Source organism: Hypanus sabinus, chromosome 4 (genome assembly GCF_030144855.1).
Source record: "Hypanus sabinus isolate sHypSab1 chromosome 4, sHypSab1.hap1, whole genome shotgun sequence".
Classification (NCBI taxonomy): domain Eukaryota; kingdom Metazoa; phylum Chordata; class Chondrichthyes; order Myliobatiformes; family Dasyatidae; genus Hypanus; species Hypanus sabinus.
The window spans coordinates 174,240,418-174,267,232 of NC_082709.1; the positions used below are offsets into that span (position 1 = coordinate 174,240,418).

The following is a 26,815-nucleotide window of genomic DNA, read 5'->3' on the forward strand; positions in this document are numbered from 1 at the left end:
TACAACAGCGAAGACTTGAACACATAAGCCTGCAAAGGCTAATCAATGCTGAGTTGATAATCTATACTGTGCAAGGTCTGAGCGTCGAGCTAGCAACTCGGCCTCAAAACAGGCAAAAACGCTAAAGAAATGGCAAGGTTCTCATCAATGCGCCACAAAGTGCAGAAATGGACAACAACAACACTGTGCAAAGTAGAGTCACTCAAGTAATTTATGATCCTGATCTGCTCTCTGCGTACAAAATTAATTTTATTTAAATTTGTACCCAAATTTCATGGGACCAATATCCTGGCTGGGAGGTTTGCTAAGGGTATTGGGGAGAGTTTAAACTAGAATTGCTGGAGGGTGGGAAACAAACTATAGAGACGGAGGAAGGGGCGATTGGCTCACAAACAGAGAAAGCTTGAAGACTATGTGACAGGGAAGATGGGCAGGTGATAGAGAAGGGATGCATTCAGACCAATGGTTTGAGATGTGTCTATTTTAATGCAAAGAGTATTATGAACAAAGAGCAGATGAGCTTAAGAGCATGGATCAGTACCTGGAGCTATGATGCTGTGGCCATTACAGAGATTTGGATGACTCAGGGGCAGGAATGGTTACTTAGATGCCAGGCTTTGTATGTTTTAGAAAGGACAGGGAGGGAGGCAAAAGAGGTGGGGGCATGGCACTGCTGATCAGAGATAGTGTCACAGCTGCAGAAAAGGAGCAAGTCATGAAGGGATTGTCTACTGAGTCTCTGTGGGTGGAAGTTAGGAAACAGGAAGGGGTCAATAACTCCACTGGGTGTTTTTTTATAGACCACCCAATAGTAACAGGGACATAAAGGAGCAGATGGGGAGACAGATTCTGGAAAGGTGTAATAACAACAGGGTTGTCGTGGTGGGAGATTTTAATATCCCAAATATTGGTTGGCATCTCTCTACAGTAAGGGGTTTAAATAGGGTGGAGTTTGTTAGGTGTGTTCAGGAAGGTTTCCTGACACAATATGTAGGTAAGCCTACCAGAGGAGAGGCTGTACTTGATCTGGTATTGGGAAATGAACCTGGTCAGTTGTCAGAACTCTCAGTGGGAGAACATTTTGGAGATAGTGATCATAATTCTATCTCTTTTACCATAGCATTGGACAGGGATAGGAACAGACAAGTTAGGAAAGCATTTAATTGGAGTAAGGGGAAATATGAGGCTATCAGGCAGGAACTTGGAAGCATAAATTGGGAACAGATGTTCTCAGGGAAATGTATGGCAGAAATGTGGCAAATGTTCAGGGGATATTTGCGTGCAGTTCTGCACAGGTATGTCCAATGAAACCGGGTACAGGAACCAGGCTGTTGTAAATCCAATCAAGAAGAAAAGCTTATGAAAGGTTCAAAAAAACTAGGTAATGATAGAGATCTAGGGGATTTTAAGGCTAGCAGAAAGGAGCTTAAGAATAAAATTAGGAGAGCCAGAAGGGGCCACACCTTTGTCTGTAATCTCTGCTGTTCTCTTTGAAGGGCATTAGCTTCCCGATTGTATTTCTGTATGATTTTCTGTATGCTTGACTGCAAATTAAAAAAAAACATGTCAATTGACTACATATTTTTATTTTGATTAAACATATAGTTATTGTAGCTTCTTCTCATTCATTGTGCCCATGAAGTTTCCTTATGGGGTATCTGGTTCCACAAGGATCACTTCCCCAAAATCTCAGCAAGAATATCATCAATGATACATTAAACAAATGATCACCCCAAAATTAAAAAAAAAGAGCTTTGATCAAAACGCAGTAACTTGTGCTTTTAGGACTTCTTAGTAGCATCTAAATAACCTTTCCACCGAGCTGTCATTTTTATCAGTACACTTCATTCTAAATGGTCCAAAGTACTTGGGGGGGAAAAAAAACTAAAATTTGAACAAGAAAAAGGCACCAAAACAATAGTTTCAAGAATCATTCTGCTGGAAGCTAGCTCTATCCAGATCAAGTTACATGAAGCAAGTCTATGCAAGATTTCACAAATCAGGTCCACTTGTAATTCTTATTACCACGTAGACTCAGTTGTCACTTTATTATGCACACCAGCTTGTTAATGCAAATATCTACTGAGCCAATCAGCAATTTAATGCAGACATGGTCGAAAGGTTCAGTTGTTTTTCAGACCAAACATCAGAATGGGGAAGAAATGTGATTTTACTGACTTTGACTGTGAACGATTGTTGATACCCGACAGGGTGATTTGAGCATCCCAGAAACGGCTGATCTCCTGGGGTTTTCATGCACAACAGTCTCTGGCGTTTACAGAGAATGGTGTGAAAAACAAAAACACATACAGTGAGTGGCAAATCTGTGGGTGAAAACACCTTGTTGATGAGGAAGGTCAGAGAAGATTTGTCAGAGTGGTTCAAGCTGACAGGAAGGTACCGATAACTCAAATAACCTCACGTTACAACAGCGGTGTGCAGAAGAGCATCTTTGAATGCACAATACATCGAAGCTTGAAGTTGATGGGCTATAGCAGAGGACCATAAACATAAAGAAGTAAACTCAGTGGCCACTTTATTAGATACAGGAGGTACCTAATAAAGTAGACACTGAGTGTATAATTCTTAGGGGTAGAATACGCAAAAGCCAGGTAACATCTTCCCACCGAAGGAATAAAAGGTATAATCAATTTGCAAGACATCCAAAATAACTTTTGCCTTTATTAAATGGGTGCATTGAGTGGAGAAAATTAAAAGTAGAAAAATTCTGATACTTTGAAGAAGTTACATTAACTACTTCACATTCATCTTTAACAGCCATTTGCACAAATTTAGATTAAAAGTTGGTAAGTTTTACATACAATAAGTTATCTGACCTGGTTGTTTTGATCCTGCTGAAACTTTCTACAGTTTCTCTTTTCTCTGGAAGACACAAAAATAAGTTACAAATTTTAAAATTGCCTGCAAACCATATCTTATGTAGAATATTAGCAGAAATGTTGTTATTTCTTGTCAGCTCTCAACAAAACAGGTAGCATTATTAACTTGGAATCATATGAAATATTCTGTGTATTTTAATAGGGAAAATAATAATAGCAAGTAAAATTGGCACTTTTCTATTTCAATTTGAGACAGCATTGTAGCAAGCCCAGATTCAATTCTGTTGTAGTTTATAAGGAGTTTATACATTCTCCCCGTGACTGCATGGGTTTCCTCCTATACTCCAAACACACATAGGGCAGTAGGTTAATTGGGTGGCGCAGGCTCATTGTCCCAGAAGAGCCTATGTCTCTAAATCAAATTTAAAAATGTCTTCCCTTTCTATTTTTAAAGTGCAGTATTAACCAAATTGGTTCATGTGATATCTGTTCCTTGTTACCTTAAGTGGCCATTCTTCATGTCTCTGCCTCAATAATCAGTTTCTCAGGGTTAATCTCCGAAGCCTGTACTCTTGGAATACATGCAGGAGAGTAGCTTGCACAATTATATACTGAAAGCGAGCAACTGGGTTGAGAGGATGCTCTGGTCAACATGGACCAGTTGGGCTGAAGGGCCTGTTTCTATGCAGTACAAGGATATGAAAGCTTGAGAGGCCGGAGAATATCATGGGTGTAGTTACCTCAAATTGGAAAATTCAATGTTCATACACAAGTAGAATATGAGATGTCATTCTTCTAAATTGTGTCTGGCCTCTCTGAAGGCCAAGGACAGACAGGTCAGCAGAGTGAAAAGGTGTTAAAACAACATTGTTGGATTCTGATGGTTTTTGATCCAAGGTTCTTTTAGAAGTCACGAAAAAGGCATAAACTTGTTGCTTCACGATCATTTTATTAAGTTGATAGAACAGAGGGAAGTTGAACAGACAGTGATAAGGGTCTACTAGTGAAGAGAAAGCCATGGTTCAAGGACTAAAAATATTAAGATGGCACTGCTTTGTGTTTAGCTATTTTATATCCATACAGATATGGAAAATTCCATTCAAATTTCTAGATAAGAATTAACCACTAAAAGCTTTCACTTGAATATTGCAGTACCAAGTTAACCAACAAGAAAGCACTTGTTGAAGTAATGCCAAACAAAAAACTTACGGAGCTTTTCAGAATTATACTTTGTAGAGCCACGAAAGGCATATTAAACTTGCATATACATACAAGAACTACTTCAACTACAAGTAGCTAATCGATTGTTAAACTGCAAAGAACATAACAGTCTAATCCAAGAATCAAACATTCAGATCCAACAACATACAGCCAACAGCTTGAGATGGCTGTTGTGGACAGAGCTCCACAAAATGGTTGCCTATTCTTGTTTCTCCATTGTAGAGCATGACACATCATGAGCAGGAAATACAGTAGACCAGGTTGGAAGAGATGCAGATGATTCTTTGCTGCACTTGGAAGGACTGCTTAGGTCCCTGGATGGTGTTACGTTTCCTATGGTTCCAGAGTAAAGAACGGGGAAAGGTTCGATAGGAATGGATGAGTGGACTATGCATAACCTTTATAACCATCAAAACATCTTACTTTTTTCAACCCTTTCCATTCATAGAAAGTATTCTAGAATCTAGAGTCTACCCACATCATTATAGTTTAAGCAACTCAAAACTTTTTCTTTGCAATTCAATTCTCAAATAAATAGCTTTGGTAATTTTTCCACACTCAGTTCTTGGTGAGTTACCCAAGTACCCAGATGTTTTATCCGCCTTACTAAAGGTGCAAGTAGGAATATGAAATCCTTTGGAGAAATGGTGCAATCCACAGTGTTCAGTTACCTGGCTAAAACAACTAAATCTGCTGGAGGAACTCAGCAGGTCAAGCAGCATGTATGGGGGTGGGGGAGATAGTGGTGAAGAATAAGGGTTGGTTTCAGATTGAAACACTATGTCAGAACTTTGCTCTAGGTTCAAGAAGCTGCCATCTCTTGTATCTCTAGTTGGCTGAAGCTTATGATCAGGTACATTGGCAACATTAAAAATATTGAATTGCAACAAAGGTAGAAATATGCAAGACAACAAACATGATCATGTATAACAGGACTTAGCAAACTTACAATAACATTAACAAAAGACAACGAAAGACACTTACTTTTTCTTTTTTTTCTCATAACTGGGAGTATCCTCAATACTATCTTCAGGTTCTTCTGGGACTCTGCAACTCCTAATAATTAAAAATATAACTAAAAGTAAATTAAACCTGAATGAAGGAATAAAGAAAATTTACAGTATTACACAGAAATAGAAAGAACAGTTATTATTTTGGCACCACAGTAGTGTAGTGGTTAGCAGTACACTATTACAGCTCCGGGCATTTCCGAGTTCAGAGTTCAATTCCAGTGCCATTCTTCAAGGAGTCTCTGTAAGTCCTCCCACAGAATGTGTGGGTTTTCTCCAGGTGTCCAGCTTCCTCCCACAGTTCAAGACATACCAGGTGTTACAAATGAGGAGCAAATCTGATGGACAGAAGGGTCCAGAATCGCCAATGCCCGCCCCCCACTTTTTGAGAATCGCAAGATCGCTATTATTTCGGGTCTGAGACCCAGGAAATGAGAGAGATACACATCATGTCAGTAATGAGAGAGAGACGCAGGAATACACAAAAAGTGGAATGTCTCCTAATAAAAAGCAGAACAGAACCACTGATTACTGCTATTGTCTCTTGGAGAAGGAATTGTGTATTGAGTACTGTACTATTCATTGAAACCCCTCAGGGGACAGCCAGAGTGGTCTGGTTGAGGGATTGCATCATCCCAACCCGACTGACATCTGAGACCCTTGAGTGAGGATAAAAGTCGGGTCTGCGGAACACCCCTCAGACGCACCAGGAGAAATTCTACGAGACCGGTGGGGGGGGCTTGTGTGTGTGTCCACCCTTGCCTGGGTGACTAGTCCTCCACGGAACGGTCTAGCTAAAGGACGGATACGGATCAAGATCGTAACAAGGAAAGGCGGCAAATTTTTCTCTTTCTCTCTCTCTCTCTCCAACAATTGCAACACAGCGATCAACAACGGCTGCAGCCTGTATGAACTGAAATGAACTTTAGATTTCCATCAGACAATTCATTATCCCCTAGACAACGATAGAGCTTATTTCTTATTAATTATTATTATACCCTCACTTTTAGGTTTAGTATTGACGACGTATATTATCTGTATATTTGCATTGATATTATTTTTGTGTATTTTTACTAATAAATACTGTTAAAAATAGTATCATCAGACTTCAACGGATACTCCTGTCTTTGCTGGTAAGACACCTAGTTACTGGGTTCGTAACACAGGTAAGTGAACTGGTTATTTGAATTATCCTGTGATTAGGTCAGAGTTTATCGGAGTTGTGGGGTTACTGGGTCAGAAGGGCTTACTCTGCACTGCGTTGCTAAATAAACAAATCGATTTTGTGAGAACCTGCACAATGATAGCATTCATGCAAAGCAATGACATATCTATTGTTTGGGATGCCTGATTGCCCTGTTTTCTGCAATTTTAAATTCAGGCTTCCAAAATTTGTAGTTTTCATTTTTGTCTCCTGCACTGGAGAATGAAGATTTGAATGCAAAATTAACAGAAGATATCAACTGTTTCCCTTTCAGAAACCAAATATAATCATTTAAGACAACTTTCACCTTTTGAAATAAACCCTACAGATGAGAAAGAGAAATTATTTGCCACTCAGAACTTTAGCCACGAAAGTTGCAGTTAATTTTGACCATAATATCCTAGCAGCTAAAGTAATTATTTAAAGCAATAAACCTCAATTAATTGCACAATATTACATGGTATACAGAGCATTTCTTGGGACAGATAGGACCAATGGATACCCTCCAGTTAAGTGATCTTTAAGCTGGATAATTCTTTTTTTTACTGATTATAATTAACTATAAATACCTCTGTAAACAAAGAAAGTGAAATCCACACAACAAACTTTTACAGATAATTTAATTATTGGAAAGAAAAATGGACTTTGGAGGCAAGTGTCTGAAAAAGAACAACACTTAGAGGTTTTGTACTGTAGAATTAATGTCAAAATTATTTGTTATTCTTTCAAAATCATCTTACCTGTCATGTGTAACTCATCAAGTAGAGCAATATAAATATGCCACAATGTACCCATGGAAGGCAAAAATCTAGAAGAAAGTCATCCTACCTGTATTTTGGATCTGGATTCATGCTACAGAACCACTTGTCAGGAAGCATATCTGGATCTATCTCATCTGGGATCTTTCGCCATTTCAAACAACTATCACACTGGACCCATACTTGATCAGGAATCTCCCTTCAGAAAAAAAAACAAAAAGTAAGCATTGAGCAGTCTATAGCTTGGGGAAATATTAAAATATGAATTCAAAGTTAAGTTCAAACTTATTATATTCTCCCTTGGAAATGGCTCCTAACACGTCAGATACACCAAAAGTAATGTCAAAACAGCCCTCGTTGGCACAACTTTCCCGACATCTTTCACCTCAGTCTACCAATCACCTTGACCTTCTGTCTCACCACTCCCCTTCTCCTTATAGTGGCCATTTCCCCTCACAGTCTTGATGCGGAATTCTAACTTGAAGCATCAGCAACAATTCCGTCCTCCCCACTTGCTACAAACACCTCCCCTCACAAATGTTGTTCAACCCACTGAGTTTCTTCAGCAGATTCTTTATGCTGTAGATTCAGCACTTACAATCTCTTCTATCACAAAAATAAGTGTTTCAAAGATGCTTGAAAGCAAACTCAGAGGAAGAACATAATGGAAAATACCGAATGGCACTTCAGTCAATTAATGTATTGTTGCAGTTGTTTTAATCTTTTAAATTCAGTTTGCATCCTTATAAAATTTGGTCTGAAACCAAAATTACTGAGTTATAGAAACATAGAAAACCTACAGCACAATACAGGCCCTTCAACCCGTAAAGCTGTGCTGAACACGTCCTTACCTTAGAAATTACCTAGGGTCACCCATAAACCTCTATTTTTCTAAGCTCCATGTACCTATTCAGGAGTCCCTTAAAAGACCCTATTGTAGCTGCCTCCACCACCATTGCTGCCAGCCCATCCCACGCACTCACCACTCTGCATAAAAAAACTTACCCCTGATATCTCCTCTGTACCTAGTTCCAAGCAGCTTAAAACTATGCCCTCTCATGCTCGCCATTTCAGCCCTGGGAAAAGCCTCTGACTATCCACATGATCAATGCCTCTCATCGACTTATACACCTCTATCAAGTCACCTCTCATCCTCTGCCGCTCCAAGGAGAAAAGGCCAAATTCACTTACAATACAAATACAATACAAATACTTTATTGTCACCAAACAATTGATACTAGAGCGTACAATCATCACAGTGATACTTGTTTCTGCGCTTCGCGCTCCCTGAAGTACAAATTGAAGTAAATATAATAAAAATTTAATTTATAAATCATAATTAGAAAATAGAAAAGGGAAAGTACAGTAGTGCAAGTCAGGTCCGGTATTTGGAAGGTACGGCCCAGATCTGGGTCAGGATCTGTTCAGCAGTCTTATCACAGTTGGAAGACTGACAGGTCTATAATTTCCCAGGCTACCTCTATTCACTTTCTTGCATAAGGGAACAACATCTGCAACCCTCTAATCCTCCGGTACCTCTCCCATCCCCATTGATGATGCAAAGATCATCGCCAGAGGCTCAGCAAACTCATCCCTCACCTCTCCTAGTAGCCTGGGTTACATTTCATCCAGTCATAGAAACATAGAAAATAGGTGCAGGAATAGGTCCTTCGGCCCTTCAAGCCTGCACCGCCATTCAGTATGATCATGGCTGATCATCCAACTCAGAACCCTGTACCTGCTTTCTCTCCATACCCCCTGATACCTTTAGCCACAAGGGCCTTATCTAACTTCCTCTTAAATGTAGCCAATGAACCGGCCTCAACTGTTTCCTGTGACAGAGAATTCCACAGATTCACCACTCTCTCTCTGTGTGAAGAAGTTTTTCCTCATCTCGGTCCTAAAAGGCTTCCCCTTTATCCTTAAACTATGACCCCTCGTTCTGGACTTCCCCAACATCGGAAACAATCTTGCTGCATCTAACCTGTCCAATCCCTTTAGAATTTTATACGTTTCAATAAGATCCCTCCCCCTCAATCTTCTAAATTCCAGTGAGTATAAACCTAGTCGATCCAGTCTTTCTTCATATGAAAGTCCTGCCATCCCAGGAGTCAATCTGGTGAACCTTCTTTGTACTCCCTCTATGGAAAGAATGTCTTTCCTCAGATTAGGGGACCAAAACTGCACACAATACTCTAGGTGCGGTCTCACCAAGGCCTTGTACAACTGCAGTAGAACCTCCCAGCTCCTGTACTCAAATCCTTTTGCTATGAATGCCAACATACCATTTGCCTTTTTCACCGCCTGCTGGACCTGCACACCCACCTTCAATGACAGGTGTACAATGACACCCAGTGCACCTCCCCTTTTCCTAATCGGCCACCGTTCAAATAATAATCTGTTTTCCTGTTCTTGCAACCAAAGTGGATAACCTCACATTTATCCACTTTAAATTGCATCTGCCATGAATTTGCCCACTCACCTAACCTATCCAAGTCACCCTGCATCCTCTTAGCATCCTCCTCACAGCTAACACCGCCACCCAGCAAACTTGGAGATGCTGCATTTAATTCCCTCGTCTAATATATATCGTAAACAACTGGGGTCCCATCACTGAGCCTTGCAGTACCCCACTAGTCACTGCCTGCCATTCTGAAAAGGTCCCGTTTACTCCCACTCTTTGCTTCCTGTCTGCCAACCAATTCTCTATCCACATCAATACCATACCCCCAATACCATGTGCTTTAAGTTTGCACACTAATCTCCTGTGTGGGACCTTGTCAAAAGCCTTTTGAAAATCTAAATATACCACATCCACTGGCTCTCCCCTATCCACTCTACTAGTTACATCCTCAAAAAATTCTATAAGATTCGTCAAGACATGATTTTCCTTTCACAAATCCATGCTGACTTTGTCCGATGATTTCACCTCTTTCCAAATGTGCTGTTATCACATCTTTGATAACCAACTCTAGCATTTTCCCCACCACTGATGTCAGACTAACCGGTCTATAATTCCCCGGTTTTTCTCTCCCTCCTTTTTTAAAAAGTGGGGTTATGTTAGCCACCCTCCAATCCTCAGGAACTAATCCAGAATCTAAGGAGTTTTGAAAAATTATCACTAATGCATCCACTATTTCTTGAGCTACTTCCTTAAGCACTCTGGGATGCAGACCATCTGGCCCTGGGGATTTATCTGCCTTTAACCCCTTCAATTTACCTAACACCACTTCCCTACTAACATGCATTTCCCTCAGTTCCTCCATCTCACTAGACCCTCGATCCCATACTATTTCCGAAAGATTATTTATGTCCTCCTTAGTGAAGACAGAACCAAAGTAGTTATTCAATTGGTCTGCCATGTCTTTGTTCCCTATGATCAATTCACCTGTTTCTGACCATAAGGGACCTACATTTGTCTTGACCAATCTTTTTCTTTTCGCATATCTATAAAAGCTTTTACAGTCAGTTTTTATGTTCCTTGCCAGCTTTCTCTCATAATCTTTTTTCCATTTCCTAATTAAGCCCTTTGTCCTCCTCTGCTGGTCTCTGAATTTCTCCCAGTCCTCAAGTGTGCCACGTTTTTTTGCTAATTTATATGTTTCTTCTTTGGACTTGATACTATCCCTAATTTCCCTTGTCAGCCACGGGTGCACTACCTTCTCTGGTTTATTCTTTTGCCAAACTGGGATGAACAATTGTTGTAGTTAATCCATGCGATCTTTAAATGCTTGCCATTGCATATCCACCGTCAACCCTTTAAGTATCATTTGCCAGTCTATCTTAGCTAATTCACGTCTCATACCTTCAAAGTTACCCTTCTTTAAGTTCAGAACCTTTGTTTCTGAATTAACTATGTCACTCTCCATCTTAATGAAGAATTCCACCATATTATGGTCACTCTTACCCAAGGGGTCTCGCATGACAAGATTGCTAACTAACCCTTCCTCATTGCTCAATACCCAATCTAGAATGGCCTGCTCTCTACTTGGTTCCTCGACATGTTGGTTCAGAAAACCATCCCACATACATTCCAAGAAATCCTCTTCCTCAGCACCCTTACTGATTTGGTTCACCCAATCTATATGTAGATTGAAGTCACCTATTATAACTACTGATCCTTTATTGCACGCATTTCTAATTTCCTGTTTAATGCCATCCCCAACCTCACTACTACTGTTAGGTGGCCTGTACACAACTCCCACCAGTGTTTTCTGCCCTTTAGTGTTATGCAGCTCTACCCATATCGATTCCACATCAAGCTAATGTCCTTCCTTTCTATTGTGTTAATCTCCTCTCTAACCGGCAATGCTACCCCACCTCCTTTTCTTTCCTGTCTATCCCTCCTGAATATTGAATATCCCTGGATGTTGAACTCCCATTCTTGGTCACCGTGGAGCCATGTCTCTGTGATCCCAACTATATCATATTCATTAATAACTATCTGCACATTCAATTCATCCACCTTGTTACGAATGCTCCTCGCATTGACACACAAAGCCTTCAGGCTTGTTTTTACAACACTCTTAGCCCTTATACAATTATGTTGAAAAGTGGCCCTTTTTGCTTTTTGCCCTGGATTTGCCTGCCTGCCACTTTTACTTTTCACCTTACTACTTTTTGCTTCTACCCTCATTTTACACCCCTCTGTCTCTCTGCACTTGTTCCCATCCCCCTGCCACATTAGTTTAAATCCTCCTGAACAGCAGTAGCAAACGCTCCCCCTAGGACATTGGTTCCAGTCCAGCCCAGGTGCAGACCGTCCTGTTTATACCGGTCTCACCTCCCCCAGAACTGATTCCGATGCCCCAGAAATTTGAATCCCTCCCCCTTGCACATTGTTATTCATCTGAAATATCCTCCTATTTCTACTCTGACTACCACATGGCACTGGTAGTAATCCAGAGGTTATTATCTTTGTGGTCCTACTTTTTAGTTTATCTCCTAACTCCCTAAATTCACTTTGTAGGACCTCATCCCGTTTTTTAACTATATCGTCGGTACCTATGTGCACCATGACCACTGGCTGTTCACCCTCCCACTCCAGAATGTCCTGCAGCCGCTCAGAGACATCCTTGACCCTTGCACCAGGGAGGCAAAGTACCATCCTGGAGTCTCATTTGCGGCCGCAGAAACACCTATCTATTCCCCTATCATTATAGCTCTCCCACTCCTTTTCCTTCCCTCTTATACAATTTGATGCTTTCCAAAAAGCCCCAGCACATCCTCTTTCTTAATATCTACATTATCAAGCTTTTCAGTCCACAGGAAGTCATCCCTACAATCGCTAATATCCTTTTCTGTAGTGAATACTGAAGCAAAGTATTCATTAAGTACCTCTGCTAACTCCCCCTCTTCTACACACACTTTTCCACTATCACACTTGATTGGTCCTATTCTCAAGTCAACTCAACTCAAGTCACTTTTTATTGTCATGTCTCATGTCTTATCCTCTTGCTCTTCACATACTTATAGAATGCCTTGGAGTTTACCTTAATCCTGTCTGCCAAGGCCTTCTCATGGCTCCTTCTGGCTCTCCTAATTTCATTCTTAAGCTCACTCCTGCTAGCCTTATCAAGTCTAGATCTCTATCATTACCTAGTTTTTTGAACCTTTCGTAAGCTTTTCGTTTCTTCTTGACTAGATTTACAACAGACTTTGTACACCATAGTTCCTACCATCCTTTCCCTGTTTCATTGGAATGTACCTATGCAGAACTCCGCGCAAATACCCCCTGAACACTTGCCACATTCCTGCCGTACATTTCCCTGAGAACGTCTGTTCCCAATTTATGCTTTCAAGTTCCTGCCTGAGAACCTCATATTTCCCTTTACTCCAATTAAATGCTTTCCTAACTTGGCTGTTCCTATCTCTCTCTAATGCTATGGTAAAGGAGATAGAATTGTGATCACCATCTCCAAAATGCTCTCCCACTGAGAGACCTGACACCTGACCAGGTTCATTTCCCAATACCAGATCAAGTACAGCCTCTCCTTTTGTAGGTTTATCTACACATTGTGTCAAGAAACCTTCCTGAACACACCTAACAAACTCCACTCCAACTAAACCCCTTGCTCAAGGGAGATGCCAATCGATATTTTGGAAATTACAAATTCCCACCATGACAACCCTGTTGTTAATTACACCTTTCCAGAATCTGTCCCCCTATCTGCTCCTTGATGTCCCTGTTACTATTGGGTGGTCTATAAAAAACACCCAGTAGAGTTATTGACCCCTTCCTGTTTCTAACTTCCACCCAGAGACTCCATAGACAATCCCTCCTTTTCTTCCTTTTCTGTAGCCGTGACGCTATCTCTGATCAATAGTGCCATGCTCCCACCTCTTTTGCCTCCCTCCCTTCTTTCTGTAGCACCTAATGCCTGGCACTCGAAGTAACCATTCCTGCCCGAGCCATCCAAGTCTCTGTAATAGCCACAACATCATATAGCTCCAGGTAGTACTGATCCAGGCTCTAAGCTCATCCGCTCTGTTCATAATACTCCTTGCATAAAAACAGACACATCTCAAATCATCGGTCTAAGCGTGTCTCTTCTCTATCACCTGCCTACCCTCCCTCTTGCACTGTCTCAAAGCTTTCTCTATTTGTGAGACAACCGCCTCTTTCTCTGTCTCTTCAGTTCAGTTGCCACCCTCCAACAATTCTGGCTTAAACTCTCCCCAACAGCCTTCGGAAACCCCCCCACCAGGATATTGGTCTCCCTGGGATTCAAGTGCAACCCATCCTTTTTGTACAGGTCACACCTACCCCAAAGGAGGTCCCAATGATGAAGAAATTTGAATCCTTGCCCCCTGCTCCAATCCATCAGCTATGCATTTACCCTCCACCTCACTTTATTACTATACTCACTATCACATGGCACAGGCAGTAATCCCGAGATTACTGCCCTTGTGGTCCTGTTTCTCAATTTCCTTCCTAACTCCCTGTAGTCTGTTTTCAGGACCTCCTCCCTTTTCCTACCTAGGTCGTTGGTACCAATATGTACCACGACCTTTGGCTGTTCTCTTTCCCACTTCAGGATATCGTGGATGCGATCAGAAACATCCCGGACCCTGGCACCTGGGAGGTGCGGCTGTCCAGTAGGGTGGGAGTCTCCAGGACTCCCCACATTTGACACAGAGCACAGAACACCAGCCTCACACACATACTTCCTGTCTGTATTCTACACAGGCAACCTACCTCTCCTCGATGTGTTATCGCCGAAGCCCCATTGAACCAAAGCCCTCCTACTCTGTCTCCCTCTACTCCATCACCTACTCTATAAAGCTGTCTCCTTTTAAATTCTTCTCACTGTTCTAAATGGTTGACGTCCACGCGCTTGCGCAGTTGTGCCTCAATTAAAACCCTGAAGAAATAACCCTATTCTAATAGTTAGAATATTCTAATACTAAGTTTTTTTATTCACAAAGCTGTTGCAGGTCATCGCTCCCCACTGACCACACCAACACTCCTGAGGAATTAATGTAACACTGAATCAAAGCCTTCAGTTATAATCATACAGTCGACGATTGGTTTTAAATGTTCAGAGGAACCTAGAAAAATAAAAATCACTGAAGAAATAAAACTCAAAAAGCCTTTCTCCAAGAAAGGTTACAATTGTTAAAGGTTACATAAATATTATAAATTTATTAACTTCCTGAAATTCGAAATCAGAAACTTGGATCTGTCATTTCGGTTAATAGAATCATAATTCTTCCAGCAATGAAAGATGGGATGTTTTACTTACAGGGAGAGTTGGATTGACTGGAATTTACCCCCTATTATGGATTTATTGAATTTGCCCATAAGAAAATAAATCCAACAGTTCTATATGGATGTACTTTGATAACAAATTTACTTTGAACTTTGTTACAATAAAGGCCATGGGGGTCTCCAATAAAGACATATAAAGTTATTAAGTTCATACATAGGCTGGATAGCAGGAAACTATTCTTCAGAATGGAGACACATAAAACTAGAGGGCATTAAACATAAGGAGTATGAGATTTAAAGGGGATCGAAGTTAGTTTTATTCTCTGCAGAGGGAGGTTGCAATGTGAGATGCACTACTTGAGAAGGTAGAAGATTCTGTCATTTGTATATGTTAGAAACTTCTGGATAAACACCCGAATTGCCAAAACAAAGTCAGCTGCAGGTCTAATGCTGAAATATGGGATTAGTACAGATTGGTACCCGATGGTCAGCTTGTTTGTGCTGTATAACTCATCTAAGATATCAGTCAGCCTGCCATGAAAATTCTGGCTCTATGAAAGAGCTGACCAAAGCACTATACACCACAATATGTGTCTATACAATTATGCCTTGTCAAATACATGTTTAACTGCCTTTTGAATGCCTCTCAGTATCTTTTCACCTTAATTTTACTTAACACTTATTTTAAAGTTATGACTTCAGATTACTGTAACCATTAGAGGAAACCCCTGCTGATTTGGACCTGGATTGGCTTCAGCACTCTCGGATTATTTATATCCCAGGCAGGAGTATAAAATCTTGGCTAATACCCAGGTGTAGTATTTTGCTGAAGGAGCAAGATATTAAACTAACAACTCAACTGCCCTCAAGTGGATGTACAAAATTCCACAGCTCTATCTAAAGTTCAGCAGATTTGACCTTAGTATCTGGTCAATATTTATTTCTCAACTTACGTCATTAAAAAGAAACTCTGGTGATTATCACATGACAGTCTAAAAGAACTTGCTTTGTGAGACATTTTGCATTTAGAACCACAGAACATTACAGCACAGAAACAGGGCTTTTGGCCTTTCTTGGCTGTGCCAAACCATTTTTCTGCCTAGTCCCACTGACCTGCACCTGGACCATATCCCTCCAAACCCCTCTCATCCATGTACCTGTCCAAGTTTTTCTTAAATGTTAAAAGTGAGCCTGCATTTACCACTTCATCTGGCAGCTCATTCCACACTCACATTACTCTCTGTGTGAAGAAGCCCCCTTCATGTTCCCTTTAAACTTTTACCCCTTCACCCTTAACCCATGTCCTCTGGCTTTTTTCTCCCCGGCCTCAGTGGAAAAAGCCTGCTTGCATTCACTCTATTTATACACATAATTTTATATACCTCTATCAAATCTCCCTTCATTCTTCTACACTCCAGGGAATAAAGTCCTAACCTATTCAACCTTTCTCTGTAACTCAGTTTCTCAAGTCCTGGTAACATCCTTGTAAACCTTCTCTGCACTCTTTCAACCTTATTAATATCCTTCCTGTAATTCGGTGACCAAAACTGCACACATACCCCAAATTTGGCCTCACCATAACATTAGAACTCTTATACTCAATACTTTGATTTATAAAGACCAATGTGCTAGAAGCTCTCTTTACTACCCTATCTACCTGTGACGCCACTTTTAGGGAATTTTGTATCTGTATTCCCACATCCCTCTGTTTCAACACCTAAGGAGTCCTGTAAAAGATGAGTCCTGCTTAAAGAGATGAGTAAATACATTTTTTTCTATAGTTGCCCTTCTCCTTTTGGTCTTTGAATATTTATTTTGAGATACCCCATGGTAATAGGCCCTTCTGGCCCAAAGGGCCCACGCCACTGAATTACACACGTGACGAATTAATCAACTCAGTCGCTAACATTTTTGGGATGCGAGAGGAAACTGGAGAACCCAGAGAAAGCTCACACAGTCACTGAGAGAGTACACAAACTCCTTACAGATGGCGGCAAGAACAGAGGCTGGGTCGATGATTCTACAACTAATTTTACAATTTTCTCTGTTATAATATACAATATTTTGATTCCCTCCTCCACTACTCAACATCATTCTTGCCTTTCACGAACAGTCACAAATCCTCATTATCTTGTACCTCTACAAAACAAAATCCCAAATTCTTTTAACTATTATGACAATATAGGTGGTGGAAACAGACACTGTTGGTCATTGGGTAGAGATACAACTTGCATCTACATAAAGCTGCAACATTCACAGGATTTATAAAACATTATACGAGCATTACTATTAATGTTGATGAATATGACATTGTAAATGCACCAAACTTCAGCACTTTAAACAGTCCTTAAGATTCCTCTGTTGAACAAGAGCATCAAATATCACTGCAAATTAGGAAGAGTAGATATAATGCTTCATTTAGTTACAAGAGCAACACACACAAAATGCAGGAAGAAGTCAGCAGGTCACTCAGCATCTATCTGGCTGAGACCTTTTGCCAAAACTTGAAAGGAAGGGGGAGGAACTTTCAGTGGTAGTGCAAATACTTACTGCGAATCTTTAGCTATACCCAGGTTACACTGCTTACTGTTGTATTTCTCATCCCAGTAATCATTCAGTTTGTGCCCAACAGCTTGAAGTGTACGCCTTTAATTTGGAAATAAAGTGTTAAAAGTTCATTCTTAGAAATAAACTACATTCTTAAATTCAGTTTGAATGCAGATTTTGTAGAAATAAGACTTTACTGTACACAGCACTACATTGTGAGTTAGTCAAAGAGAGACAAGTTCAACTATGCTTAAAAGTAATTTATTTAAACACTCCAATAGGGAAAGCATTGAAGGCAAATGACATGCCAAAGGTTAACATGATTGCGATGGGCTTAAGGACCTGTTTCTGTGCTGTACAACTTTTTAAACACAGAAAAGTACAGGAATTCTTTAATGAAACATTAAGAACATTATAAAGGGAAAGCCACTGTAATTTTCATTTTTTTCTTAATACCATCCATACTCACTTTAACCTTATTTTAATCTTCCAACAGCATCTTGACAGGAAGTGAAATTTGATAGAACTGCCAGTGCTCCTATTAACACAAGGCCACTATTCTCATCTAGTGGCAGCTTAGAATGCCCAAACACTACAAAACTCAAGGCTTTCAATTAAGTTTGAGGAATTTCATTGCAAAAAAAGAAAGGCCCATTGCTAATTCATGAAGTATATAGGTAAATATTTATGATGAGATGCAACAATAAGAAGAGGGGATGTACTGGGTGGTGGGGGTCCTTACTGACGGATGCTGCCTTTTTGAGCACTAAAATCACTAGATGGCTCAGAGAAAACAGTAGCATAAATGAGCCGACTCCATTTTACAAAATGCCATAGAGATCAGTGTTTGGTCTTCAACTTGTTAGTTGATATAATTAACTTGTTGGAAGGGACCACTGAAAAACAAAGGGTGGCATGGTAGTATAGCACCAGCTTTACAGTACCAGCAACCTGGGTTCAATTCCTGCCACTATCTGTAAGGAGCTTGTTAGTTCTCTCCACAATCGCATGGGTTTCCTCCAGGTGCTCCAGTTTCCCGCCACAGTCCAAAGACATACTGGTTGGTACGTTAATTGGTCAATGTAAATTGTCTTGTAATTAGGTAGGATTAAATTGGGGATTTCTGGGCAGTGGGACTCCAAAGGGCCGGAAGGGCCTACTCCCCGCTGTGTTTCAATTGGATGGACGGACAGATGGATAGATAATAAAGGCAAATCAAACCAGTCATACATAGAAGAAAAATATTCTGGATAGTAAAAGTTGGATAAAGAAAACTAAAAAATGCTGGTTGGACTGAGCAAATTAAGCAGGATCTGTATAGAAAGTACGATTTTTTTCAGGCATTTTTTTTTTTAAAAGAATTCAATTCAATAAATATTTGTCAAACTAATATATAGCCACTATCTATCAATGTTGTTCTAGGTGTTCTTGTACATCAGTCAATGAAAGCAAGCATGCAGGTACAGCAGGCAGTGAAGAAAGCTAATAGCATGCTGGCCTTTATAACAAGAGGAATTGAGGTTCTTCTGCAGGGCCTTGGTGAGACCCCACCTGGAGTATTGTGAGCAGTTTTGGTCTCCAAATTTGAGGAAGGACATTCTTGCTATTGAGGGAGTGCAGCGTAGGCTCACAAGGTTAATTCCCGGAATGGCAGGACTGTCATATATTGAAAGATTGGAGCGACTGGGCTTGTATACACTGGAATTTAGAAGGATGAGAGGGGATCTGATTGCAACATATAAGATTATTAAGGGATTGGACACACTGGAGGCAGGAAGCATGTTCCCGCTGATGGGTGAGTCCAGAACTAGAGGCCACAGTTTAAGAATAAGGGATAGGCTATTTAGAACAGAGATGTGGAAAACAATTTTCACCCAGAGAGCGGTGGATACGTGGAATGCTCTGCCCCAGAAGGCAGTAGAGGCCAAGTCTCTGGATGCATTCAAGAGAGTTAGATAGAGCTCTTATAGATAGCGGGGTCAAGGGATATGGGGAGAGGGCAGGAACAGGGTACTGATTGTGTATGATCAGCCATGATCACAGTGAATGGCGGTGCTGGCTAGAAGGGCCAAATGGCCTATTCCTGCACCTGCTGTCTATTGTCTATTGTTGTCTAATCTGCTGAATATTTAATAAGTTTCTTCCTAATTACAACCAAATCACTGAGAAACAGTAGGATCCAGTCAGTCACGATAAGAGGCTAACGTACACTCAAATCACAGAATCGATGCCTGTAAGCTCAAAATCCACTCATGAACATATGAGGGGTGATTGGTAAGTTCATGGCCTAAGGTAGAAGGAGTCAATTTTAGAAAACCTAGCGCATTTAGTTTTCAACATAGTCTTATCCTACATTTACGCACTTAGTCCAGCGGTCTGAGAGCATATGGATCTTGGACCTCCAGAAAGTGTCCACTGTAGGAGTGATTGATAAGTTCATGGCCAAATGTAGAAGTCGATGAGGTATACAGCTCTCGTTACATGCACATGCAGGTCAACTCTTTGAGTGACTACGCAGAAAGTTTGAAGTTAATAACTCATCACGGGATATTGAAAAGTTCATGGCCTAAGTTAGAAGGAAATCAGTTATTAACTTCAAACTTTCTGCATAGTCACTCAAAGAGTTGACCTGCATGTTCATGTAAAGAGAGCTGTATAACTCCTCTCCTTCTACCTTAGGCCACGAACAAACTTATCAATCACCCATCTGTGGACGCTTTCTGGAGGTCCAAGATCCGTATGCTCCACGACTGCGGACTAAGTGTGTAAATGTAGGAGGGGACTATGTTGAAAAATAAATGTGCTAGGTTTTCCAAAATTGACTCCTTCTACCTTAGATCACAAACTTATCAATCACCCCTCTTACTTCAGGTGATCTGTTAGATTAAAGATCACTGGTAACACATTACAAAGTCTTCTTACCTGTAATCATTTGAATAATCAAAGTCTTGTTTATTGTGTGTGGGTTTGAGAAAGTCACACTCAATGACTCCTATGACACCCACTCCCATTTCGTTTGCCTGAGAGGGAAAATAACAACAGTCTTATTATTGTAGGCTTTGATGTCAAATGAAGACAATACTTTCAAGCAGTGATGGATGTTGAAAAGTTATGAATACACTTACTCGAAGTTGACAACCAACTTTCTCGTAGGATTTAATCAGACGATTTTTGTGATACATCATTATCCCATAATGTTCTTTGTTTCGACAATTGAAGCCAAAGGTTATCTTTATGTTTCTCCCCTTCAAAGAATGTTAAGGAAACTGCAGTCCAGTGATAATTATGATAGAAATTAACAATAAGCAGCCATTTGCCTTCATGCTCTTTTGCACAGTTCAGGTTAAAACAAAAGTAGTGCAAGTTTTTGGCTCAAGTTACACTAATTTTCAACACCAGTAATGAAATTTAGCACAGATTCTTCTGGAACCTGCCTCATCATCTTCCTGCATTCCCTTTCCATCAGTTTAAGTAAATTTTATGTTAACAGTCTTCAGGAAGAGTTTGAATTATACCAAAAATAAACACATAGATAGATATCGACTACAGCCACAATTTGTGGCAGATTGAAAATAAAAGAAATGGGTACGATTTAAGATGCAAAATATTTTGAATCCATTACCAGACAGTGACAATGCTTATCTGGGTACTACAGATGCCAACAAAGCAGCGGCCGCTATAACACCATCGGTCATCGGTACAGAATGAGACCATTTGGCCCCATCAAGTCTGCTCTGCTATTCTATCAATACCAAATCATCTCTCTCTCAATCCCATTCACTTGCCTTCTCCCCATAACACTTGACATCCTGACTAACCAAGAATCTTTCAACCTCCATTTTAAATACACTCAAAGACTTGGCCTCCACAGCTATCTGAGGCAACACCGTAAAAAGAATTTCAGCAATCACTTTCTGAGGAACAGAAAGATTCTATACGTGAATAAGCAAGTGGACACTCCACTCCAACACTCAAAGCATGACTGATCGACTGCAACTTTAACTCTGTATTTCCTTACCCATGTCTTAAAAATATTCTAATACTTTTCTTCCTCTTTTTTTTTTTTAGGCAAAGAGCTCGAAAGATTCTCACCTCAGGAAAAAAGGCATCTTCATTTTAGACAAGGGTACCTCATTTCTCTTTTCCCACTCACTTAGCCTATCAGTATCCCTTTACTAGATTCCTTTTCATAACCTCAATCCTATATGCCATTATGTCAGTGACAAATCCAGCAATCATACCACTGGTCCCTTCCACCAAGTTAATTATATAAACTAACAAGACTAAAGGCTGATCTTTGTGGCACTTTGTAAAATGGAGCCAACACATTTATGCTCCTCTTTTCTCTGAGCTACCTAGTGATTTTAGTGGTGCCTCAAAAAGTTGGCATCCATCATTAAGGACCCCTCCATTCAGGACATGCCCTCTTCTCATTGCCACCATCAGGAAGGAGGTACAGAAGCCTGAAGGCATACACTCAATGATTCAGGAATAGCTTCTTCCCCTCTGCCATCTGAATGGACATTGAACCCATGAACACTACCTCACTACTTTTCTATTTTTGCAGTATTATTTTAATTCAGCTATTTAATAAAAAAGTGTGTGAGTGAGTGAGTGAGTGAGTGAATGAGGAAACAGATTCAGTGGGTCTCAAAGGCAAGGACTCTGGACACACTCTTGGAAGTAAAGGATTTTATTCACAGAAGGCAAACATGGGAAAATGGCAACAGAAGCAACACGCGCACACACACAATTTACAGCAGTCGTGGGAAAAGTCAGATCGGCAATAAAACACACATGGACAATTAATAACGAACATGGGAAAATCGCGTGGGAACAAAGCACACGCGCGCACCCCCCCCCCCAAGGGAAAAGTCATTACGATACCCGCCATCCCTTGACTCTGTGCAGCCACAGCTCCATGCTATTACGGACAATAATCCAACCGTATGCAATGCACAGCTCACCAACAATTTCTCCAGCACCGTTCCACGGTTCTCAGCCTGGAGTGAAACAGAGTGGTCCCTTGGAGATGGCAAAGAGAGCAAGTCCAGCACACGTGGCACATCTTAGTGCAGTAGGACTGGAGGGTCTAGCCTAGGTAATTCACAGGAGGGCCAATGGCTCGTGCCAGCAGAATTAAGCTGATTACAAAGGCCAATTGCCTGAGGCCAAGTACAAGGCTAATTAAAGGGGCCAATGTTTAGGTGTGCATTTATGGGCAAGAAGGGGTGGCAGGTGGCGTGCCTTCCGACCAGGTAGTGGGCAGTGCTGTCACATGACAGTCACGAACCTCCAATACACACACACACACACACTGTAATTCACAGGTTTAAAAAAATGTATTATCATGTATTGCATTGTACTGCTGCTGCAAACTTAATAAACTTCACGACATTGCCGGTCATATTAAACCTGATTCTGATTATAATATACATATTCAATTAAGAGATGTTACATAAGAATCACTTAAATTAAAGATATTTGCAAAAGATACAAGAAATGAAGGTCTGTATATGTCATGTTCAATTTGTGCAAGGCTTTTGGAAACAAGTTGTGTTTTCACTTTCTTTCCCAGAAGAATTATTTGCATGCGCGGCTTCAGATACAAAATACTGCAATAAGCCTGAAAACAAATTGCAACACTGATTTAGCTTCAAATAACTTACAAAAACAAATTTCAGCGAATTTCAATTCTGAGTTTCAAATTATTACACAAAATAACAAGTGGAATAACTCAACACTAGGATAAATTATGAGGATATTTTCTCCAACAGAAGCTGATTGACTGAGACCTGTCATGGGTTTGGAGGACAGTGTGGGCATGGGTGAGTGGGAAGGTGGAACAGGGCTTGTTTCACTGTTGTTGTTGTTGTTCAGTTGGTGTGTTGTTTGTTGATCTGCTTAACTTTGTGGGCATGCTATTTTGTCACCGGAAAGAGTGGTGAAACTTGAGGGCTGCCCCCAGCACATTCTTAGGTTGTGTTGGTCATTAACACAAACAACACATTTCACTATATTTCAATAAATATACATGTGATAAATAAATGAATCTAAAACTGATTTGTTTTAAAATCAGTAACAAACAGCTATTGCGGGCACAACTGAACTTATCACTCATCATTAATTGTCCTTAACAAGGAATTGGTGTGTTGCTTTTATAAACCACTGTACCTTTAAGTAAGGAAATTGACAGAGAAATGAAGCGACGGGTGATTACTTTAAAGTCAGAATGACATCCAACTTCAACAGAAACTTTCAGATTGTGATATTCACAAGTGCCAGCTACCCTGTTCCACCTAAGCCTTTGACAGTATGTATTTAAAAACCAGATACTAGAAAATGGCAAAGCATGGAAGTTCTGCTCTGTACAATGTAATCAGAAATAAAGCAATGCTGTGTTGATAAGATTTATCTGATATGCTATAGCCAAGAACCATCCAATTTTGTAAATTTATTATTTGCAAGTATATATGCATGGAAAATTATCTTACTCGTAATGAATAATCACTTTCAGGCACAAATTGATCCATCCGATCCTGCCTTTTGTATTTTCTCTTCTCTGCATTGTCATTTAAAATATCTTCGGGGATTTTGATATCATACTTGTCAGATTCAAAGTCAAACTCTGGCTTTCCATCCTTGGTTCTAGAAATAAAATACCTCCATTAAACCTTGAATACACAATCTTCAACTTAAAATTAAGCTTTTTTTCACATTTGTTTTGAAAACAGAAAATACTAGAAATAACCAGTAGGTTAGGCAACATCTGTGGAGATGTCAGAGTTGTGGTAAGGCAAAGGTTAAAGACAACATCCAGGCAAGATTGCTGGGGCAGTTCTAGTCAACCCAAGCAAGTGAGGACTCTTAAGTGAGATGACCAGATTCATTCCTGCTTACTGCAGATGAGGTAAGTAAGGATGTCTAACATCCAGGCCTCAAAAGTGAGACCTTTTCTTTGAAGAACTTAGCCTCCATTTACACAAGAGGGTGCTGGAGACAGACGGGATAAGAACATGATGGAGGGATGTGAAGCGCACTTAACAACCAAGGACAATTGCTTTACTAACATCAAAGTATCATCAGTATTTTCAATTGACTTTTTAACACCTTTATTGTGAACGGGGATTGATCTTGGAATTCAAACATACACAAATGTTCAATGTCTGAAACTGATAAGCCACTTCTGTAGTGGCTTCAGTACAGTATGGTGACTGGCCAAGCTGTTCTCCTTGTGCACAAGTAAAATAAAGTATGATTGAGGAGTAAGTGCGCACGTGTTCTGAGTCCAAATAATCAGCATTGACGGAGCAAAACAAGAGTTAACATCAATGACCTTTCACCTCTTCTCTTTACAAAAAGATTAGTTTCATGCATGAGTTAAAACCATTCTTACTTTCTTATGTTCCAAATTATAATCCTTGTTCCTCTTCTTTCAGGAATAGTCTCTAACTCCGCTAGTAGCTCCTTTTCGGTGTTGAATAAAGAAGAGGACAAAATTGCTTCCAAGCTTAATTGCATGTCTTCAGATAAAAGCTTTTGTAAAAGTTGTGTTAAGGAATAAAATCATATTCAAATATACAGCCATATTTAATTCAAACAACCTTCATCTAATTAGGATTAGGATCAAGTCTTTGAATATCAAGAGCAAATAGAAAATAATGCATGAGCATTGAATCAAATCCCTACATGAAGCTGTCTTGCACCAAGATATTTAACAATATTATTAAAATGAAAATGCTTTAAAAGTTAATGAAAATAAACTTGCTGTGCCTTCTCTCCCATTAAGCCTGGCAGTAAATGAGGATAATCTGAGCCCCCAGAGCAACACACACAAAATGCTGGAGGAACTCAGCAGATCAGCCAGCATCGATGGAGAGAAATAAACAATTAGGGTCGAGACCCTTTATCAGAACCCAGTATGAATCTTAGCGACAAGGTAAATTGTTCTTAATGAAATATAAATATTAAGCGAAAGGTTACGATCTCTTAAGACTGTTACCATCTATGCAGCTTATAAAATTATAAATCTGAAATGTACAATTCTATTACAGTGCTACAAGTGTGTAAGACATCCATTATTCATAGAACCATAATAACAAGAATTCATTCTCTCTAGGAAGTAAAAGGTAAACTGGCAAGATAAAATAAATATACCACTGTCTGACAAATGTGAAGAAATCTTCAAACCATTTTAACAAATTACATATTGATGATACAATGAGAATTCATGTGTAACTTGCAGTACATTTTCCATAGCCATAAAATAACAGAGATACCAAGCAAATGATTTTCCTACTGGCACAACAGATCCTCAGCAGATGCCATCACATTGGCTCTTCACTCAACCCTGGAACATCTGGAGAGCATCTCAATGTTCTTTATTAGCTACAGCTCAGCAATCAATACTATTATCCCCACAAAACTAATCAATAAGCTTCAAGATCTTGTCCTCAGTGCCTCCTTGTGCAATTGGGATCCTCGATTTCTTCACCTGCAGACCCCTGCTAGTTTGGATTGGCAACATTTCTTTTACAGTCTCCATCAGTACAGGTGTACCAGAAGGTTGTGTGTTTAGCCCCCCATTCTACTCACTTTACACTTACGTGTGTGGCTAAACACAGCTCTAATGCCATAATTAAGCTTGCTATTGTGGGCCAAATCAAAGGTGGTGACAAATCAATATATAGAAGGAAGATTGAAAATCAGGCTAAGTGATGCCACAACAACAATCTCTTATTCAATGTTAGCAAGACCAAGGAGATGATTGTTGACTTCAGAAGGAGGAAACTAGAAGTCTATGAGCCAGTCCTCTAGGGGGATCAGAGGTGGAAATGATCAGCAACTTATCGGTGTTATCATTTTAAAGGACTCGTCCTGGGTACAGCACATTAAGTGCAATTATCAAGAAAGCACAGCAGTGCCTCTACTTCCTTAGGAGTTTGAGAGGACTTATCATGATATCTAAAACACTGACAAACCTCTATAGATGTGTGGTGGAGAGTATACTGACTGGCTGCATTATAGCCTGGTGGCTGCACCGCCACCCACCAACATGGAGCATTGTTGCAGGAAAGCACCACCCACCATCAAAGTCATGCCCTCTTCTCATTGCTGCTATCAGGAAGGTGGTACAGGAGCCTCAGGACTCACACCATCAGGTTTAGGAACAGTTATTACCCCTCAACCATCAGGTTCTTAAACCAAAGAAAATAACTTCACTCTAGTTCACTTGCCCCATTACTGAACTGTTCCCACAACTATGGACTCACTTTCAAGGACTCTTCATCTCATGTTCTCAATATCTATTGTTCATTTATTTATTATTTTTGCTTTTATTTATTTCTTTTTGTATTTGCAGAGTTTGTCATCTTTTGCACACACACTGGCTGTCTGTCCTGTTGGTACAGTCCTTCATTGATTCAATTATGGTTACTGGACTTGCTAATTATGCCCACAAAAAAAAATCTCAGGTTTCTATATGGTGATATGTATGTACTTCAATATAAATTTACTCTGAACTT

General features: G+C 40.1%; 1 protein-coding gene across 1 annotated transcript in view; it reads right to left on the reverse strand.

Annotated features, from left to right (window-relative positions):
* morc3a (MORC family CW-type zinc finger 3a) overlaps nucleotides 1-26,815 on the reverse strand; it is a 95,003-nt gene that overhangs the window by 17,857 nt on the left and 50,331 nt on the right. The window contains exons 5-14 of the mRNA XM_059968853.1: nucleotides 24,688-24,831; nucleotides 23,786-23,939; nucleotides 22,789-22,917; nucleotides 20,417-20,536; nucleotides 20,214-20,311; nucleotides 17,295-17,390; nucleotides 7,104-7,232; nucleotides 5,046-5,117; nucleotides 2,838-2,883; nucleotides 1,464-1,544 (exon numbers count right to left, since the gene is read on the reverse strand). Of these exons, the coding sequence (XP_059824836.1) occupies nucleotides 1,464-1,544; nucleotides 2,838-2,883; nucleotides 5,046-5,117; nucleotides 7,104-7,232; nucleotides 17,295-17,390; nucleotides 20,214-20,311; nucleotides 20,417-20,536; nucleotides 22,789-22,917; nucleotides 23,786-23,939; nucleotides 24,688-24,831 (1,069 nt within the window). The remainder of the gene's footprint in view (nucleotides 1-1,463; nucleotides 1,545-2,837; nucleotides 2,884-5,045; nucleotides 5,118-7,103; nucleotides 7,233-17,294; nucleotides 17,391-20,213; nucleotides 20,312-20,416; nucleotides 20,537-22,788; nucleotides 22,918-23,785; nucleotides 23,940-24,687; nucleotides 24,832-26,815) is intronic.